Here is a 16842-nt window from a genome sequence, read left to right as displayed (position 1 = left end):
ACAATGCATCACTGCTGTTCCTTAAGCGCCACCTGCTGACAGAGAGTGAATTTGCATTTTCATTCAGCCCATCTGCTGTTTGGTATGTTTTATGTAGCCTAATTTCACAAAGCTAAAGTCAGGCCATTCTGTTTTTGCTTCAGGTTTTGAAATTATACAGTCTAATTTAGATAAAAATATAGGCTAATAAAGCAACTAACCATATTCTTCATTATTTCTTGTCTTTTGCTCTAATTTAGTTCTCTAATTTAAATAGCTAGCTGAGGTAATGTCTTTTTTCTTTTTTTTTCTTTTTTTTGTGATAGTCGTTCATGAGTCCCTTGTTTGTCTCGAACATTAAAATTGCCTGCTGTTCTTCAGAAAAATCCTTCAGGTCCCACAATGTTTTTGGTTTTCCAGCATCTTTTGCGTATTTGAACCCTTTCCAACAATGACTGTAATGATTTTGAGATCCATCTTTTCACACTGAGAGACTCATAAGAAACTTGCCAAAGAATTTGTGGGACTTGAATGATTGAAGAACAACGTGCAGTTTAACTGTTCGAGACAAACAAGGGACTCATGAACGACTATCACAAAAAACAAAACAAAAAACAGCTGTGGATCATCCAGGTAACAACACCGTATTAAGAATCGAGCATATGTAATCTTTTGAACGGGGTCATTTTTATAAATTCAACTATTAATTTCTCTTGTGGACTATATTTAAACAAGATATGTGAAATATCTTATTCAGGTCAGCACTAAATAAAAAAATAACATGAATTTTGTATGATCCCTCTTATTTTGGTAAAATAATTAACATCTGCAAATTGTATGTAAAATTTTGACCGCAACTGTATATATGTATATGACTAAAAAAAAAAATATATATATATATATACAGTGGGTACGGAAAGTATTCATTTTAGATGAAAATTTCAGATGGCACTTAGAGGCTTTTGCATCTGAACTCTTCATACATGTGTGTATATATATATATATATATATATATATATATATATATATACATTTATTTTTGTATTTAAATATTTTTCATACGCAAGTTTAATGAACTGATCACAACTGATCTTAATATTTGAATATGCAAAAACCTCTGTTCATCTGATATTTTTCTTTGAAATTAGCGTTTTTATCAGGCACCTATGAAATGACATTGTACATTTTTGAAAATAAGGCATTCGATAACTTACTAATAATCTTTTTATTGCCATTGAATTGAAATTGCTTAACATAAACTTAGGAGCCTGATAAAAATGCCAATGTAAAAGAAAAAATCTCGGATGGACTTAGAGGTTTATGTATGTGAAATCCTCATTTTCATCTGACGTTGTGTGTCGTTCCAGGAACGCAAAGGGACAGCAAAACTTGACTTTTTGAGGAAGATCGAGGAGGAGGTTCAACAGAAATGGGAGCAGGAAAAGATTTTTGAGATTGATGCTCCAACCACTACTGAGGAAAATACAAAGTGAGCCTGTTTTTATATATTTTCTGAAGTTGGACAGATTATATTCATGACTAATTATGTATTATTGTCTGTTTGCCCAGTAAGAACAAGTACTTTGTTACGTTTCCTTATCCTTACATGAATGGGAGACTTCACCTTGGACATACGTTCTGCCTGTCGAAGTGTGAGGTGAGTCTGAAATCCAATTAAAGAAGATGTCAAAGACAACATGCCATAGCATTTAGAATTCAATTATAATCTCCAATGCCCTGTAGTTTGCAGTGGGTTACCAGCGGCTGAAAGGAAAGCATTGTCTTTTCCCATTTGGACTTCACTGCACTGGGATGCCCATCAAAGTGAGTAGATTAAACTCCCAAAGGTCTGCACCTCAGATCTGTACACATTTATAATCAACATGAATGCTTTACATCTGTGTGTAACAGGCATGTGCAGACAAGCGGAAGAGAGAAATGGAGCTTTATGGATACCCGCCCCAATTCCCTGAGGAAGACGATGAGGAGGAAGAGCAGAAGAAGATCACTGATGAGGTCATCATCATGGACAAGGCAAAGGGCAAGAAGGTAAATGTGTGCTATGGGGAAATTATAACCTAAATGTTGTAGGTTTGAATCCTCACAAGAGTTGATCCATGAGCTGTGAACGTCGTATTAACATCTAATTAATTAAAGCTGGTGAAGTTGACTTTTTTTGAATATGAAGTCATTGGCAGAGCAAAGCTGTAGCAAAGTCTGGAAGCTCCAAGTTCCAGTGGGACATGAAATGTCTGGGGCTGCGGGACGATGAAATTGTGAAGTTTGCTGAAGCTGAACATTGGCTGGAATATTTCCCTCCTCTTGCTGTAGAAGACCTGAAGAAAATGGGTTTAAAGGTAGTAAAAGTTCACCGGAATATTTGTAATTCTGCCCATTGCTTTGTATTTTGCCATTTAAAGCAAAAAAAATTTTCACAATATTCAGTCATATTGTAGGCTGACTGGCGTCGTTCCTTCATCACGACTGATGTAAACCCTTTCTACGACTCTTTCGTGAGGTGGCAGTTCATAACTCTGAAAGAGAGAAAGAAGATCAAGTTCGGGAAAAGGTATGGTAACAAAATTGAAATAAACCGTGATTACGACACTGAAGTTTACTAATCTTTGCAGAAATGTAAAACCTCGGCAGAGAAAAGCAAAGTTCGTACACAGTACACATTATAATAAAAAATGACACCTAAAATAACCTTTCTATGTAAGCTATTGCAAAAGTAAAACCTTAAAGTACTTATTATGAAACATTCTGTAAAAGTAATTTTTTTAGGTTGTCTTAAGAAACCCTTTCTCCAACATTATGGGATTTTAAGCTATTTTATGTTTGTAAAATAAAAAAAAGAATGTTCCTAGAACAGTATTGTTTGGTTCCCAAAAAAATAACCAAATGGGAAACAAGTATTAATGTTTAGAGCTCAACCGATATGGGTTTTTCGGGGCCGATACCGATATAAGGGAGTAAAAAATCATATCGATATCGATATATTGGCCGATATTCTTTGTGTATATTATAGTACAGTACCAGTCAAAAGTTTGGACACTTTCCCATTCGAGGGTCCAAACATTTGACTGGTACTGTATATAGAATACAGTATATACATAAACAGAATATATATACATAAACTAATTTTTTGCAATGATCACTCAAATGTGGTGATCAAACACTTATAATGACGTGACAAAGATACGTAATGGAGGCAGGGCATTTAACAATTTAACAATAAACTTTATTATCCAAAATGAGTCTGACATCAGTGCACTGAACAGTAAAGTTGAAGTTTATTCAACTTTAATTCAATTCAATTAAATTCCATTCAGCTTTATTCCTTTGAAGTTTATTTCACTTCAGAACATTCATTCACGGATTTGCGCTACTGTCTTCACACACAGACGAAACTTACTAGAGAAGTGTGACATAATATACCTCTGTAAATAAATACAATATAAATTATATATATATATCGGCGACAGGCTCATATTGACCGATAATATCGGCAAAACGATATATCGGTCGGGCTCTACTAATGTTAGGTGAACATTCTCTGTTAGTTGGCCAGTTTAATGCACAAACGCATGTGTGTAGAACAGCCTTAACCTTTCAAACCCCTCTTTGTCCTTAAAAAATACAATTAATAGAGTTGTTGTGCAAAATAAACTAAATAGACAGATAAAATATACTGTATACTAACCTAAAATACAAGCATGTTGTATATGAAGAGTTCATTTGCAAAAACCGATAACTCCACTTTTTTATTTTTTTCAGAAATCACGTTTTTTTTATTGCGCATTCCAAGTAATATCAATCAAACTGCAGTTGGGTTGTTTTGATTAAGTAATAATAACTTAAACAAATACAGGTAATTTACAAAATTAAAGTTCATTGAAAGTATTTTATTTTTATTTTTTTTTACATATTAAACGTTTGTTTTACAGCAAAAGCAGATAACTCCAACAGTCATTTTTTGGCAAAAGCAGACAACGCCACATTTCATGTTTTAGAGTTAAAAAAATACTCGTTTAATCTTTGTAATCTCCATGTAGATGCCTGACAAAGGTTTCTAAAATGGACTTATCGGCTTCTGTTCAAAAACAACAAGGGCGCTTGTCGGCTTCTGCAGTAAAACATGAACTCGCGATGCCTTGAAAGTGGACAAAACCGGCTTTTTTGACAAAACGTGTTTAGGGTTCAGATCACGCTATATGTGGAGAATAATGCACGGCAATCAGGTCAATTTTTTTTAAAGTAGCGTTTATCGGTTTTTGCAAATGAACTCTTCATATAAGGACACATGAAGATATGTTACATACAGTGCCTCTTGAAAATTATTCTTAAAAAGACAGGAAGTGATATCTGTCTCCTTTCTTGTACATCGATATATTACATGTGACAAAAATAAAAATAGTGAAGTGATGTGTGGCCAATTTGTGCTCTGCATTTAACCCATCCAAGTGCACACACACAGCAGTGAACACACACCGTGAACACACACCCGGAGCAGTGGGCAGCCTTGTGCTGCGGTGCCCAGGGAGCAGTTGGGGGTTCAGTGCTTGCTCAAGGGTCTCACCTCAGTCGTGGTATTGAAGGTGGAGAGAACGCTGGTTATTCACTCCCCCCACCTACAATTCGTCAATGTGTGATGAAGCATTGCTATTTTTTTATTTAATTTGTTTTAATAATTTTCTTACTTGTATTAAAGTTGAAAGCTTTCATTCATATTACCGGTACTATTTTAAAACTATTGGTCAATTTATTCATGATTTATCTTGATTTTCCACCTTGGTTATTGGTGGCAAAATTACAGTCAACTTGTCATTACTGAATAAATTAGTATTTTTAGGAAGACCATTTCTCAGACCATTTTTTTTTTTTAGTTTACATTTCTCAGACTTACGTAACTAATCATATTCATAAAATAATCGTTTTGAATTTAAATGTTTATTTTGTTATTGATTTATTTTTAAATTCTAAAATGTTTCATTTTGGAATTAAATCTTTCTTTCTTGCTCTTACAGGTATACCATTTACTCTCCCAAAGATGGTCAGCCCTGCATGGACCATGACAGACAGACAGGAGAGGTGGGCACTATTTTTAATTAAGAAATCCCTTTTTTCTATAAAATAGGATGGATGTGTGTATCTCTAATGTTCTGTATCGCAGGGAGTTGGTCCTCAAGAGTATACCCTGATTAAGATGAAGATTGTGGAACCTTACCCAGCAAAATTGAGGTGCAATCCATAATAATATGATACTGAATGATTGTCATATTCATGTATCATGGTACTCTAAAGAATTTCATGCTATGACCGTCAGACTAAAAACATGGTACTCTGTTTAAAGACATTTATTTTTTCATTTTCTAAATGTTTTCAGTGGCCTTAAAGGCAAGAAGATTTTTCTGGTGGCTGCGACTCTGAGGCCTGAAACCATGTTTGGTCAGACGAATTGCTGGATTCGGCCAGATATGAAGTACATTATATTTGAGACGGCCAGCGGTGAGCTGTTCATCAGCACGCAGCGGTCAGCCAGGAACATGTCCTACCAGGGCTTTACCAGAGAGAATGGAGTGGTTCCTGTGATCATGAACATCATGGGCCAGGTTTGTGTCTCTAAAACACACTCTGCTTGTGTTTTGTGCTTTAAAAAAATAAAAAATAAATAAATAAATAGTAGGCCCATTTTGACAGAATGATTTAACAAGGCAGTGTGGGAAAGCAATTACTCGGGCAGTGAAGGAAATGGAGGATGAAATGGCATCCAAAATCCAATGAAACTAGGAATGATAATTATGTAAGAATAATGATGTGTTATTTAAATTGAGTTATATTTACATCATGGTAGTATTTGTTGTACTATTATTATTATTGTTGTTGTTGTTCTTATTATTATTATTGATAATAAAAGTAGTAATTTTTTTAATTAGTGTCATAATGTGCCTAAATGTCTTTAAAATAATGTCACAATGTGCAAAATCTTAGCCCTAAAAATAGTCAATATTTGATTTATTTTAAAATAAAATTATTTATTTATTTTTGGGGTGAATTTTTTTGTGGGGGGGGTAACATTTTTATAGCATTCACTCAATGATAATGTGATTTGTTTCATACTATACATTATCATTATATTGTATTTGTATTATTCTGATTATTTTATAAAATAACAATAACAGTAATTTTAACTTTTTTTATTTTTATTTTTTTTAAGAAAGAAAAAGAAGAAACCAAATGCATTAACTACAAAAAAAATGTGATCACAATTATTTTAATCTATTGAAAATGCAGTGCATGGTGTACCAAATTTAGGGCTGCACGATTATGACAAAAATCATAATTGTCGATTATTGCCTTAATTGTAATTGCGATTATTAATTACGATGATCACAATTTACATTGAATGATGTTTATACCATTGTTTGATGCAACTGCATGCCGCATTTTTATATGAAAATAAACAAGCTGAAAACACTCTAACTGAAAAACCTGTAGTGCTTTTCTATAGCAGTGTTTCCCAACCAGGGAATAATATTAAAAATATCTGTATGGCATTATATTCTGCAGTTCTTCCCTGTTGTGCCGAATATCTATACTTTTCAAATTATCATATCGAAATTCAAATATTGTGACAAAATTAATTTTGTAGGGTGCCACAAGTTTGTTAAAATTTCCAAAGGGTGCCGCAACTAAAAAAAGGTTGGGAAACACTGCTCTATAGTATTAAGCCTCAAATGTCAACTATACATCGGATGGGTTTCTTCTTTAAATTATAAAAAAAGTTAAAATATAAATGGTATTATAGTGTTATACTAAAATTAAAACAATGGAAAAACCCTTAAGATAACATGTAGAAAGAAAAAGCATCTTAAGCACACAGAATAACATAAGTGGACTTTGGACGATTAATTGCCGCTTTGAACGATTACGTAATTGTGGCATCCATAATTGTAATCGCGATTAGAAATTAGATTAATTGTGCAGCCCTAACCAAATTTATGACAAGTATCAATTTTCAGTTAAATAATATGGCACACGTACTGCTCTTTTACAGACTCACTCCCTCTCCCATTTTTTCAGGACATCCTCGGCTGCGCATTGAGCGCCCCCCTCACCTCATACAAGACCATTTATGCCCTGCCAATGCTCACCATTAAAGAAGACAAAGGTACCTGACACCAGCCCATAATATCGTCACATCACATTACCCCTGCACAGACAAGATGCATCTCTCAACGGGCCGCAGGTCAATGCCGCATGTTTTTAATAGCCAAAGTGAAAGCGGCGTTAGGCATTGCGGAGCACAGTGAAGCTAGGAGAAATGGAATATGGAGATGACCGTAATGGATGTTCTCGCAGGCTGCACCGCCATATAACAACCTAATGTGATGCATCAGTTGTTCTTTTTCTTATATCCTGGGCCCCTGTTTTCACCCTGAAAGGGCCGTCCCCAAATTGATATGTCAGAAGTGTTAATATCGATCACTTGTTGTTTGACTGTTACTTTTGGAAAAAATGTGAGATGGAGCATTTAAAGTAAGTTGCCTTATTATAGGAGTTTGTTGAAATCTAATTGTCATCACAGGAACTGGAGTTGTCACCAGTGTTCCGTCAGATGCACCTGATGATATCGCAGCTCTGAGGGACATTAAAAAGAAACCGGTGTTGTATTCGTTTTATTTTTATTTTATCATTTCATTTTCTTTTCTTGATACAATTTTGTTTGATTTCCTTCAGCAAGGGAAATTCCCAAAGAGATTACTGTATTTCAGATAACATGATTATATCGAATACAAAAATGCCTGAACATTATTATTATTTATTTATTTTTTTTAGGCTTTGAGAGAGAAGTATGGAATTCAAGATTATATGGTTCTACCATTTGAGCCGGTAAGAAGCATTTTTAAAGACCCCATCCAATGCTCCCAGTGGAGGTTTGAGAGAAGTCCAGGGCTGCATTTAAGAATAAATAGAACTTAAATGTTATGTTAAAATAAATATTAACAGTATATGTACAAAATATTCTTAAAAATTACTATTCATATAAAGTTTTAAATTTAAACATAGTTAAATGTACTTCCTTACTGTTGAATAGGCCTGCACAATTCAGAGAAAAAAAATGTAATTGTAAATGTAATGTGATTTTTCTGACTAATAAATAAAAACGTGGTATGCTTTTACAACAGCAGCATTAATATTAACAGTAGGCAAAATCTAACGTTTTCAATTGGAGAACATAAATCCCAAGGGAGTCCACTTTTGTATAAATGTAATCATTCATTCATTATTTAATTAGTTTTTAAAAGTGACTTGTTCATAAATTATACATGGTTGGGAAAGTAACAAATAAATCAGTAAAGGCATTACGTTAGAGTTCATTTTGAATCGCATGCTATTAGAATTATTCATGTTTTTGTTGCTGTCTAGAATAGATTGTAAAACACCGGTTACCACGCTGTTCCAAGAAAGTGGCTATAATTAATTTGTCTTCATAGCTATCAAGTCTATTGGCTATCTATAAGCTATTGGCAACTTTATAAAAAATGCAGTTTGCCTTGCTGTGCCTGTCCGATTACTTCATGGAGTAAGGTATTTTTCAAAACATCCTAGATTCTGTGTGTTTCGAGTGGCTTATGGCTTTCTGTTCTACCAGGTACCCATCATTGAGATTCCAGGATATGGGAATCTGTCGGCTCCTCTGGTTTGTGATGAACTAAAGATCCAAAGCCAGAATGACAGAGAGAAACTGGCTGAGGCCAAAGAGAAGGTCTACCTCAAGGGCTTTTATGAGGGGGTGAGACCATCTGAACACCAGCATCATTTTCTTCCCTAATATAGTTCCGTAGATGAATGCATGTAGGGGCACTTTCTGAAATATGCTTGTTTTAGATGCTGAGGTTGCTGGTTGGAGTACTTGTGTTTGCTTTAGATATCTGCTAAATGACAACTTATTCCTACATGTGAACATCTGAACAACTTTCCTGAACTTTGTTTTGCCAGATCATGTTAGTGGAGGGTTTAAAGGGACAGAAGGTCCAGGATGTTAAGAAGCCCATTCAGAAGAGGATGTTGGAGAAGGTTGGTGGACAAGTTTAGACAAAGAATAAACAATCAAAAAAAAACATATTTTGCACTTTTTTTTTGGCCCTTACAGTATGATATATAGGACATTATAGAACTCATACTGAAGGAGGAAAAAAACAAACTGTATCATGCAGAAGTCCAAATTGAGCAAAAATATGCAATTTGGTGCAGTTGTTGATGTGTATATGGCCAAAAAAGAAATGAAATTCGGATAGCTTGTAATGTAAATCACTTTCTTTATAACAGCATTTGAATTTAAAAAAATGCACATAAATATCACTAGAGATCAACTAATATTGATTTATTTATAACAATATCAGTATTAAACTTTGTTTAAGTTTGTGTATCATATACAGTGGCATGCGAAAGTTTGGGAACCCCTTGCAGAATCTGTGAAAATGTGAATATAATTTCAGCTATTTTTTTGTCTTGTGGACTATATGTAAACATCTTTTATGTAAAATATCTTACTCAGGACAGTACTAAATAAAAAATAACAGGCATTTTGCATGATCTCTCTTATTTTGTTAAAATTATTCACATTTTCACAGATTCTGCAAGGGGTTCCCAAACTTTCGCATGCCACTGTATATGATACAGTAGGCTTTATAGGGTTAATGACTGAACATTAAATGCTGAGTTGGGAAACAATTTTTTAAAATAAAGTATGGAACAAAACGTCTAACCCCATTTTGTTCATTTTGTTAGGGTGAGGCGCTGATCTACATGGAGCCAGAGAAGCAGGTGTTATCTCACTCTGCAGACGAGTGTGTTGTGGCATTGTGTGATCAATGGTCAGTGCAGAAAACACTCTCGTACAGCTGCTACGCACTATTTTGTCTCAGAACGCATGATAACATCCACTATTGTCTGGTAGTGTATTCACTTCCTGTTCAATCAAATCGTGCCCTATCCTTTAGTCCTTTTTAGTCCTTTTTTGTTGTGGGCGTCCCTGACCGATTTGACAGTGACTGGGCTCTTTATCTGTCAGGTATCTGGATTATGGCAATGAGGAATGGAAAAAGCAAGCCACGGGTGTCCTGGAGGCTCTGGAGACGTAAGTCTCACACTTTGTGGCATCGGGAGATTACAGTGTAAATTGTCAAGTTGCTGTGTGGCACCGTTATTGCTGGAGAAGATGTATGAATGTGTGAATATTGACTGTATGCTTTGCTCTTCAGGTTCTGTGATGAAACCAGGAAGAACTTTGAAGCAACATTGGCTTGGCTTCAGGAGCATGCCTGTTCCAGAACCTATGGGTTAGGTAAGACGGGCTTATCTGTGCGTCTGTGTGTAGTTAACAAGCTTTGTTGCAAGTTTTCCTGCATCCTGTTGGATTTTTTTTTTTTTTTATATATAAATTTCATGTAATAGTTAGGTGAACTGCACAAAGTTTTCTTTGCACACATCCTTTTGAAATCAACTCAGATGGCCACTTTTGTGTGAAGCTTATCTTAAAGTGTTTTTGTAAGGACAAGTCCCTTCCATATTTCTTTTGTAATACTCTTATTCCTCGCTCCTCCCTTGCCCCCAAACCACTCAGCGATACCATCAGCAATTTTCTTTCTATTCCTTAGAGAGAACCTTTGATTTTGGAGTTCTTTTATGTGTTTGGTTCCCATAGGAACCCGGTTGCCATGGGATGAACAATGGCTCATTGAGTCCCTGTCGGACTCCACCATCTATATGGCTTACTACACCGTGGCACATCTCCTCCAGAGAGGGGTCCTCAACGGACAAGGCCCCTCGCCACTGGGAATCAGGTATTTTTTGCTTTTCCAGAAAAGGCTAGACAGTTAAAAAATGCAAAGTCATATAAATGATAGAATAAACAAGACAATTCTATGCACCAGATTTACTAATGCAAGGTTTTGTAGGCTGAACATCAGTTAAACAGGAGAATGAGGAAAGGTGGTTGTTGGAAAAACATAAGAATGTAAATGTAAAAGATTTTGAATTGATCGTTTGGAGTCCTTCTTAATATTACATGTAAATAATTCCCATTTTCCAGTTATTCAGCTTAATTCTTTGACATTTTCTCACTAGCATGGGGCAGGTAGTCAAATGATTAAAGTCAATTTTACATATGAACTTTATATAGCAACTTAGCTTAATTTTGAGAACAGAGACAACGTAAAAAAAGTAAAATGTACCCTAAAATCTGCTTGCATTTAACAGCCCCACAGTGTTCAGATGATGAAGCCAGCAAAAATATAATGGACAATATACTATTCCATTGAGTAAAAAAAGAAATTTTGTAAGAATTTACTGAAAAGGTAAACTTTAATATAACATTTGTGACCCTGGACCACACCTTACATCAATGGAAAGCTTATTTATTCAGCTTTCAGATGATGTATAAATCTCAATTTCAAAAAATTGACCCTTATGACTGGTTTTGTGCTCCAGGGTCACATTTGTCAAACTCTCAAAAATGACATGGCAAATGTTGTTCCTGACCATCTGAAGATACTGCCACGCACGTTCATTGCCGCTTGAGTAAAAATAGCAAAAGTGATACAGAAAAACACATTTCCTCCCTTTAGACCAGAGCAAATGACGAGGGAGGTGTGGGATTACGTCTTCTTCAAAACAGCACCTTTCCCAAAGACAGACATCCCAAAGGACAAGCTGCAGAAGCTCAGGAGGGAGTTTGAGTTCTGGTACCCTGTAGACGTGAGAGTATCAGGGAAAGACCTGGTGCCAAACCACCTCTCCTATTACCTCTACAATCATGTAGCCATGAGGCCCAATGACAGGTACACTGCAGTTTACTTGTGTAGAAAAAAAATGCAGATTACATTACAAAAGTAGTAATGTAGCTGTTTAATTTCAATTTGTCACACCCTCATTGCTACACATTTTCACACTTTTTGCAAATTGTATGTTTTTTTTTTTGTTTGTTGTCTTTTTCATGATAGTGGCAAATGGCCAAAAGCAGTACGTGCCAACGGTCATCTTTTGCTAAACTCTGAAAAGGTGAGTTAATATTCCTCTTCTGTTGTTCTTGTCAGGAAAAACATACACCGAGTTTGCTCTAAACTTAGCTACAGTAGAATAAAATGTACTTCAGTGTAATTGTGAGGGCCACATTTCTGAGAATTTCTTTATGTATAAATCTCTTAACAAAAACCCTACTATTATATTATTTATTACCATTTTGATTTAATTTCATTTTATATTTTCATTTTTAATTTAAGTTTTAGTAATGTTATGTGCTTTTGTTGTTGTTGTTTCAAATATTTCTTTTTGGCTTTAACTGATTTTTATTTCAGTTTTAGTCATTTTAGTACTTTAGTCAGTTAGTTGCCAAGGCAACATTTCTTAATGTCAAGTTTTTTTTTGTTTGTTTTTTTATGTATTCAGTTTCTAAACTTAGCTACAGTAGAATAAAATGTACTTCAGTGTAATTGTGAGGGCCACATTTCTGAGAATTTCTTTATGTATAAATCTCTTAACAAAAACCCTACTATTATATTATTTATTACCATTTTGATTTAATTTCATTTTATATTTTCATTTTTAATTTAAGTTTTAGGTTAGTTATGTGCTTTTGTTGTTGTTGTTTCAAATATTTCTTTTTGGCTTTAACTGATTTTTATTTCAGTTTTAGTCATTTTAGTACTTTAGTCAGTTAGTTGCCAAGGCAACATTTCTTAATGTCAAGTTTTTTTTGTTTGTTTTTTTATGTATTCAATTTTTTTCAGTTGTATTTCAATTAACAAAATAGTTTTAGTTTCTTCCTCTGTATTTATGAACACACATGTTGTGGATGGTCCTCTTCAGTTGTCTAATTAGGTGTTTATACCCACCAGATGTCCAAGTCCACTGGCAACTTTCTCACTTTGAGTCAAGCCATTGCCAAGTTTTCAGCAGATGGTAAGTTACTGTTAGACTGTTACTGCAGTAGGAATAGGATGAATCCTTATGCATGTAAAGTCTAACTTTCTGATCCTCTAAAAGAGGATATATGTTTTTTTTATGTGACCTGTCAAGGAGATTTATGAATGTGAATGCCATAAACCTCATTAAACCCATGCTAACCTGTCTCTGTCTGTCTGTATTGTAGGTATGCGTTTGGCTCTGGCTGATGCAGGGGACACGGTGGAGGATGCTAACTTTGTTGAGGCCATGGCAGATGCGGGAATATTGCGTCTCTTTACATGGGTGGAATGGATGAAAGAGATGATCGCCAATCAGAACAACCTGAGGACCGGACCTGCGGACACATTTAATGACAGAGTATTTATTGGGTAACACAAAGCGCAGAACAGAAGGTCTGTTCACACGGAGTGTGAAACAAAAAAGGCGTTCACTTAAAATTCACTTGTTTCCATGCAGTAATGTAGTGAATACAGGTACATCTCAAAAAATTATAATATCATGGAAAAAGGTCAATATTTTTTTTCACTCATTTCAGAAAGTGAAACCCATATATTATATAGATTCATTACACATAGAGTGAAATATTTCAAGCCTTTATTTCTTGAAATTTTGATGATTATGGCTTAGCCATAATCATCAAAATTTCAAGAAATAAAGGCTTGAAATATTTCACTCTGTGTGTAATGAATTTATATAATATATGGGTTTCACTTTCTGAAATGAGTGACAAAAAATATTGACCTTTTTCATGATATTCTAATTTTTTGAGATGTACCTGTATATTATATTGTGGTGTTATAACAATAATAGAAGTGTACTGTTGAAGTAATCGATTATTAGTATTATTTCTGAAAAGAAATTAATACTTTTATTCAGAATGACAAATTATTTAAAAGTTACAGTAAAGACATTTATCTGTAACGCCCCTGTGTCCTTATTTGGTTGCTCCTGTCCTCATTATTAGTTAATTACCTTGATTGTGCTATATCCATTCTGGCGTTGCTATTATATTTTGTCCATCCAATTTTAAAATTTTTATTTTAATGCTTTAAGACTATATTGCTTTAAACAGCTGATAACTACCGGCTGACTATACATTGTCCCTTATTTGTTTTTGAATTTCAGTAGAAATGAATCGAATAACTAAGCTGCACAGTTACCACTCTCTTTATTTTCTCTCCATACAGAGCAGTTCTATAATGAAGGCTCGCTGGCCTACAGCCGGTCCAGTGGATGAGATCTTGATTCGCTCCTCACAGTATCTGATGGACACTGCTCATGACCTCCGCCTTCGCCTGAAAGCTTACACACAGCCAGCCAAGGGCAAGGTATGGACAATGTTCCCTCTAATTTTGTATTTTTTTTGCTGAGCAAAAATTTTCCCTATTGGGCAGACATGTCGGCTGCCTGACCAAAAATTTTCTTTATACCAGACCTGTACAGCACATACACAAAAAAGTGAAGGTCTGGCTGTCGGCATGGTCTGTAGCAGCCTTTAGGGTCCCTCAGAACTTTAGGAACTGCACCTCCTAGTGGCCAAAATTGGAGAAGTCATCCCATTTCTGTTGAATCGTTTATCCTGAAATCATATTTCTGGTGACTCTTTTAATAGTGCGCAAGTCGCAGCATTTCTGCCACTGCTGGACTTGGTCCTGTAATTGCTGCTTGCAGCTATATTTATAATATTTATCATAATAATATACAATCTTAACAGTTTTATCTCTATAGTGAAAAATCACCAAACTTTGCACTTAGGAAGGGCCAGTGGCTGTATTCTTGGATTGGATGCCTGGTTGCATAGCAACTAGTGTTAAATGTGATGTTCACCTTGCTACCTCAACATTAAAGTTTGATTATGAAGATTTTCAGTTAGGTTACTTTATGGTTGCTACCCACTGAGTTTCTACTTGAAATGATAATAACACTTGTAACATTAAACCATTAGACAGAGATCTCGCACCTCAGAAATGACTAATGGCTTTATAAGAATGTAATGAATATACAGTGAGTTTATTTAGCAAATCTGACTAACGAGTTTATGAACATTGAATGGCTTTTCTGAGCTAAATATAATTTTATATGACATTACATACCAGCTGTTTTATTAACATCTTTCCATGATTGACATGATACATTTCAGTAGGTTGTAATGTTTCTTTCATGTTTATTTCATCGAGTAACCGGTGAGCGCTGGCATGATGGATTCTAACTTCCATTTGTTTGCTGTCCTGTTCAGGTCTCCATAGAAACCCATATTAAAACAGGGTATAAAGAGTAACTGAATTAAATAAACAGAAATTCAAAAATAACAAAACACAAAGTGATTATTGGATGAGAGGCCACTATCCATAATGTTTAGAGATGTTGTTCACTCAAACAATTAAAGGTGAAAATTAGGTATATGTAATTATGATGCTGTACAGGGATAAGCAGCGATCGATACACTTCTCTGGCTCTCTTTGAATCCCTCTCGTCCTCGTCATCCTGCCTGCCTCCACACACCTTGACCGTGACATTATCATTTTACAAAAGATTTATGTTCCAAATAAATGCTGTTCTTTTGAACTTTCCATTTATCAAAGAATCCGGAAAACTTGTATTATGGTTTCTATAACGCAACTGTTATTCCATCACAGGAATAAATTACATTTTAAAATATAATGAAAAAAGAAAACCGCTCTTAAAAACAAAAACACTGTTTTATTTTTAATCAAATAAATGAAGCCTTGGTGAGCTTCTTTTAAAAACATTTTTAAATATAGAATAGTCCGCCCGTCCGTCCTTCCTAACTGTTTAGAATTATTTGACTGCAAAATTAAGGCACAATTTCTTTTTTTGAATCTGTAAAATGTTTTTTATATTATTTTAATTGTATTTATTTATTTCCACCTGATTATCTGTGTCTGTCTGCAGTGAAATGGATTCCAGCATCATTAAAACAGAGCAGCACTATGAGAGGATGATGTACAAGGAGGCTTTGAAGACCGGCTTCTTTGAAGTCCAGGTAACACATACACAGTTAAATAAGCATGGGGTGGAGTCATATGGAGCAAGTATATCTACATTAGTAATATTAATTAATAAGAACAATAACATACCTCACATCACTTCAAGAGACTTCATGGGTCATTCCATGATATTTGTCAGGAATTTTTCGGCAGTGAGGTTATGTATAATAAACAAATTCTTGACTCTTTGAAGGCCGCCAAGGATAAATACAGGGAGCTGGCTATCGAGGGCATGCACAGGGATCTTGTGTTCCAGTTTATCGAGAACCAAACACTCCTGCTGGCTCCCATCTGCCCCCACCTGTGTGAACACACCTGGTCCCTGCTAGGGAAGGTGAGACCCCCTCTATGCTGAAGGACGGGTATCCACTAAGGAATTGCCTGCTTACTCTGTCCTGTTCAGGTCTCCATAGAAACCCATATTAAAACAGGGTATAAAGAGTAACTGAATTAAATAAACAGAAATTCAAAAATAACAAAACACAAAGTGATTATTGGATGAGAGGCCACTATCCATAATGTTTAGAGATGTTGTTCACTCAAACAATTAAAGGTGAAAATTAGGTATATGTAATTATGATGCTGTACAGGGATAAGCAGCGATCGATACACTTCTCTGGCTCTCTGAATGCCATTGTTGAATTTGGAGAGTTACGTTTTGATTGGCTGTCAATCAAAATGCTATTCTTTCCCGTTGTCATTTCCAGAGCAACAATGGAGCTCTACCTGACAATAAGGTCATTGCCATGGAGCTGGGTGCCATGCCAGAGCTGAAGAAATACATGAAGAGAGTGATGCCCTTTGTAGCCATGATAAAGGTAGAAGAGTTTGGTCCTTGAATACGATCTTGAAAAAAATATATGATTTCATATATATATATATA

The 16842-nt window shown here is 35.0% G+C and overlaps 1 protein-coding gene across 1 annotated transcript in view; it reads left to right on the top strand.

Annotated features, from left to right (window-relative positions):
* lars1b (leucyl-tRNA synthetase 1b) overlaps positions 1-16314 on the top strand; it is a 20304-nt gene extending 3990 nt beyond the window's left edge. The window contains exons 2-25 of the mRNA XM_016537111.1: positions 1347-1468; positions 1549-1636; positions 1723-1803; positions 1891-2028; positions 2178-2336; positions 2436-2548; positions 5007-5070; positions 5153-5220; positions 5366-5591; positions 7063-7150; positions 7568-7644; positions 7819-7872; positions 8636-8776; positions 8983-9060; positions 9775-9860; positions 10058-10123; positions 10248-10330; positions 10691-10829; positions 11613-11825; positions 11988-12045; positions 12882-12945; positions 13136-13319; positions 15865-15955; positions 16153-16314. Coding sequence (XP_016392597.1) covers positions 1347-1468; positions 1549-1636; positions 1723-1803; positions 1891-2028; positions 2178-2336; positions 2436-2548; positions 5007-5070; positions 5153-5220; positions 5366-5591; positions 7063-7150; positions 7568-7644; positions 7819-7872; positions 8636-8776; positions 8983-9060; positions 9775-9860; positions 10058-10123; positions 10248-10330; positions 10691-10829; positions 11613-11825; positions 11988-12045; positions 12882-12945; positions 13136-13319; positions 15865-15955; positions 16153-16314 — 2643 coding nt within the window. The remainder of the gene's footprint in view (positions 1-1346; positions 1469-1548; positions 1637-1722; positions 1804-1890; positions 2029-2177; positions 2337-2435; positions 2549-5006; positions 5071-5152; positions 5221-5365; positions 5592-7062; positions 7151-7567; positions 7645-7818; positions 7873-8635; positions 8777-8982; positions 9061-9774; positions 9861-10057; positions 10124-10247; positions 10331-10690; positions 10830-11612; positions 11826-11987; positions 12046-12881; positions 12946-13135; positions 13320-15864; positions 15956-16152) is intronic.
* Positions 16315-16842: the final 528 nt, after the last annotated feature.

This window comes from Sinocyclocheilus rhinocerous, unplaced genomic scaffold (assembly GCF_001515625.1).
Source record: "Sinocyclocheilus rhinocerous isolate Xijiao unplaced genomic scaffold, SAMN03320098_v1.1 scaffold95, whole genome shotgun sequence".
In the NCBI taxonomy this organism is placed as follows: domain Eukaryota; kingdom Metazoa; phylum Chordata; class Actinopteri; order Cypriniformes; family Cyprinidae; genus Sinocyclocheilus; species Sinocyclocheilus rhinocerous.
The sequence above is the reverse complement of the archived record's forward strand: the minus strand, read 5'-3'. Positions and strand labels throughout refer to the sequence as shown.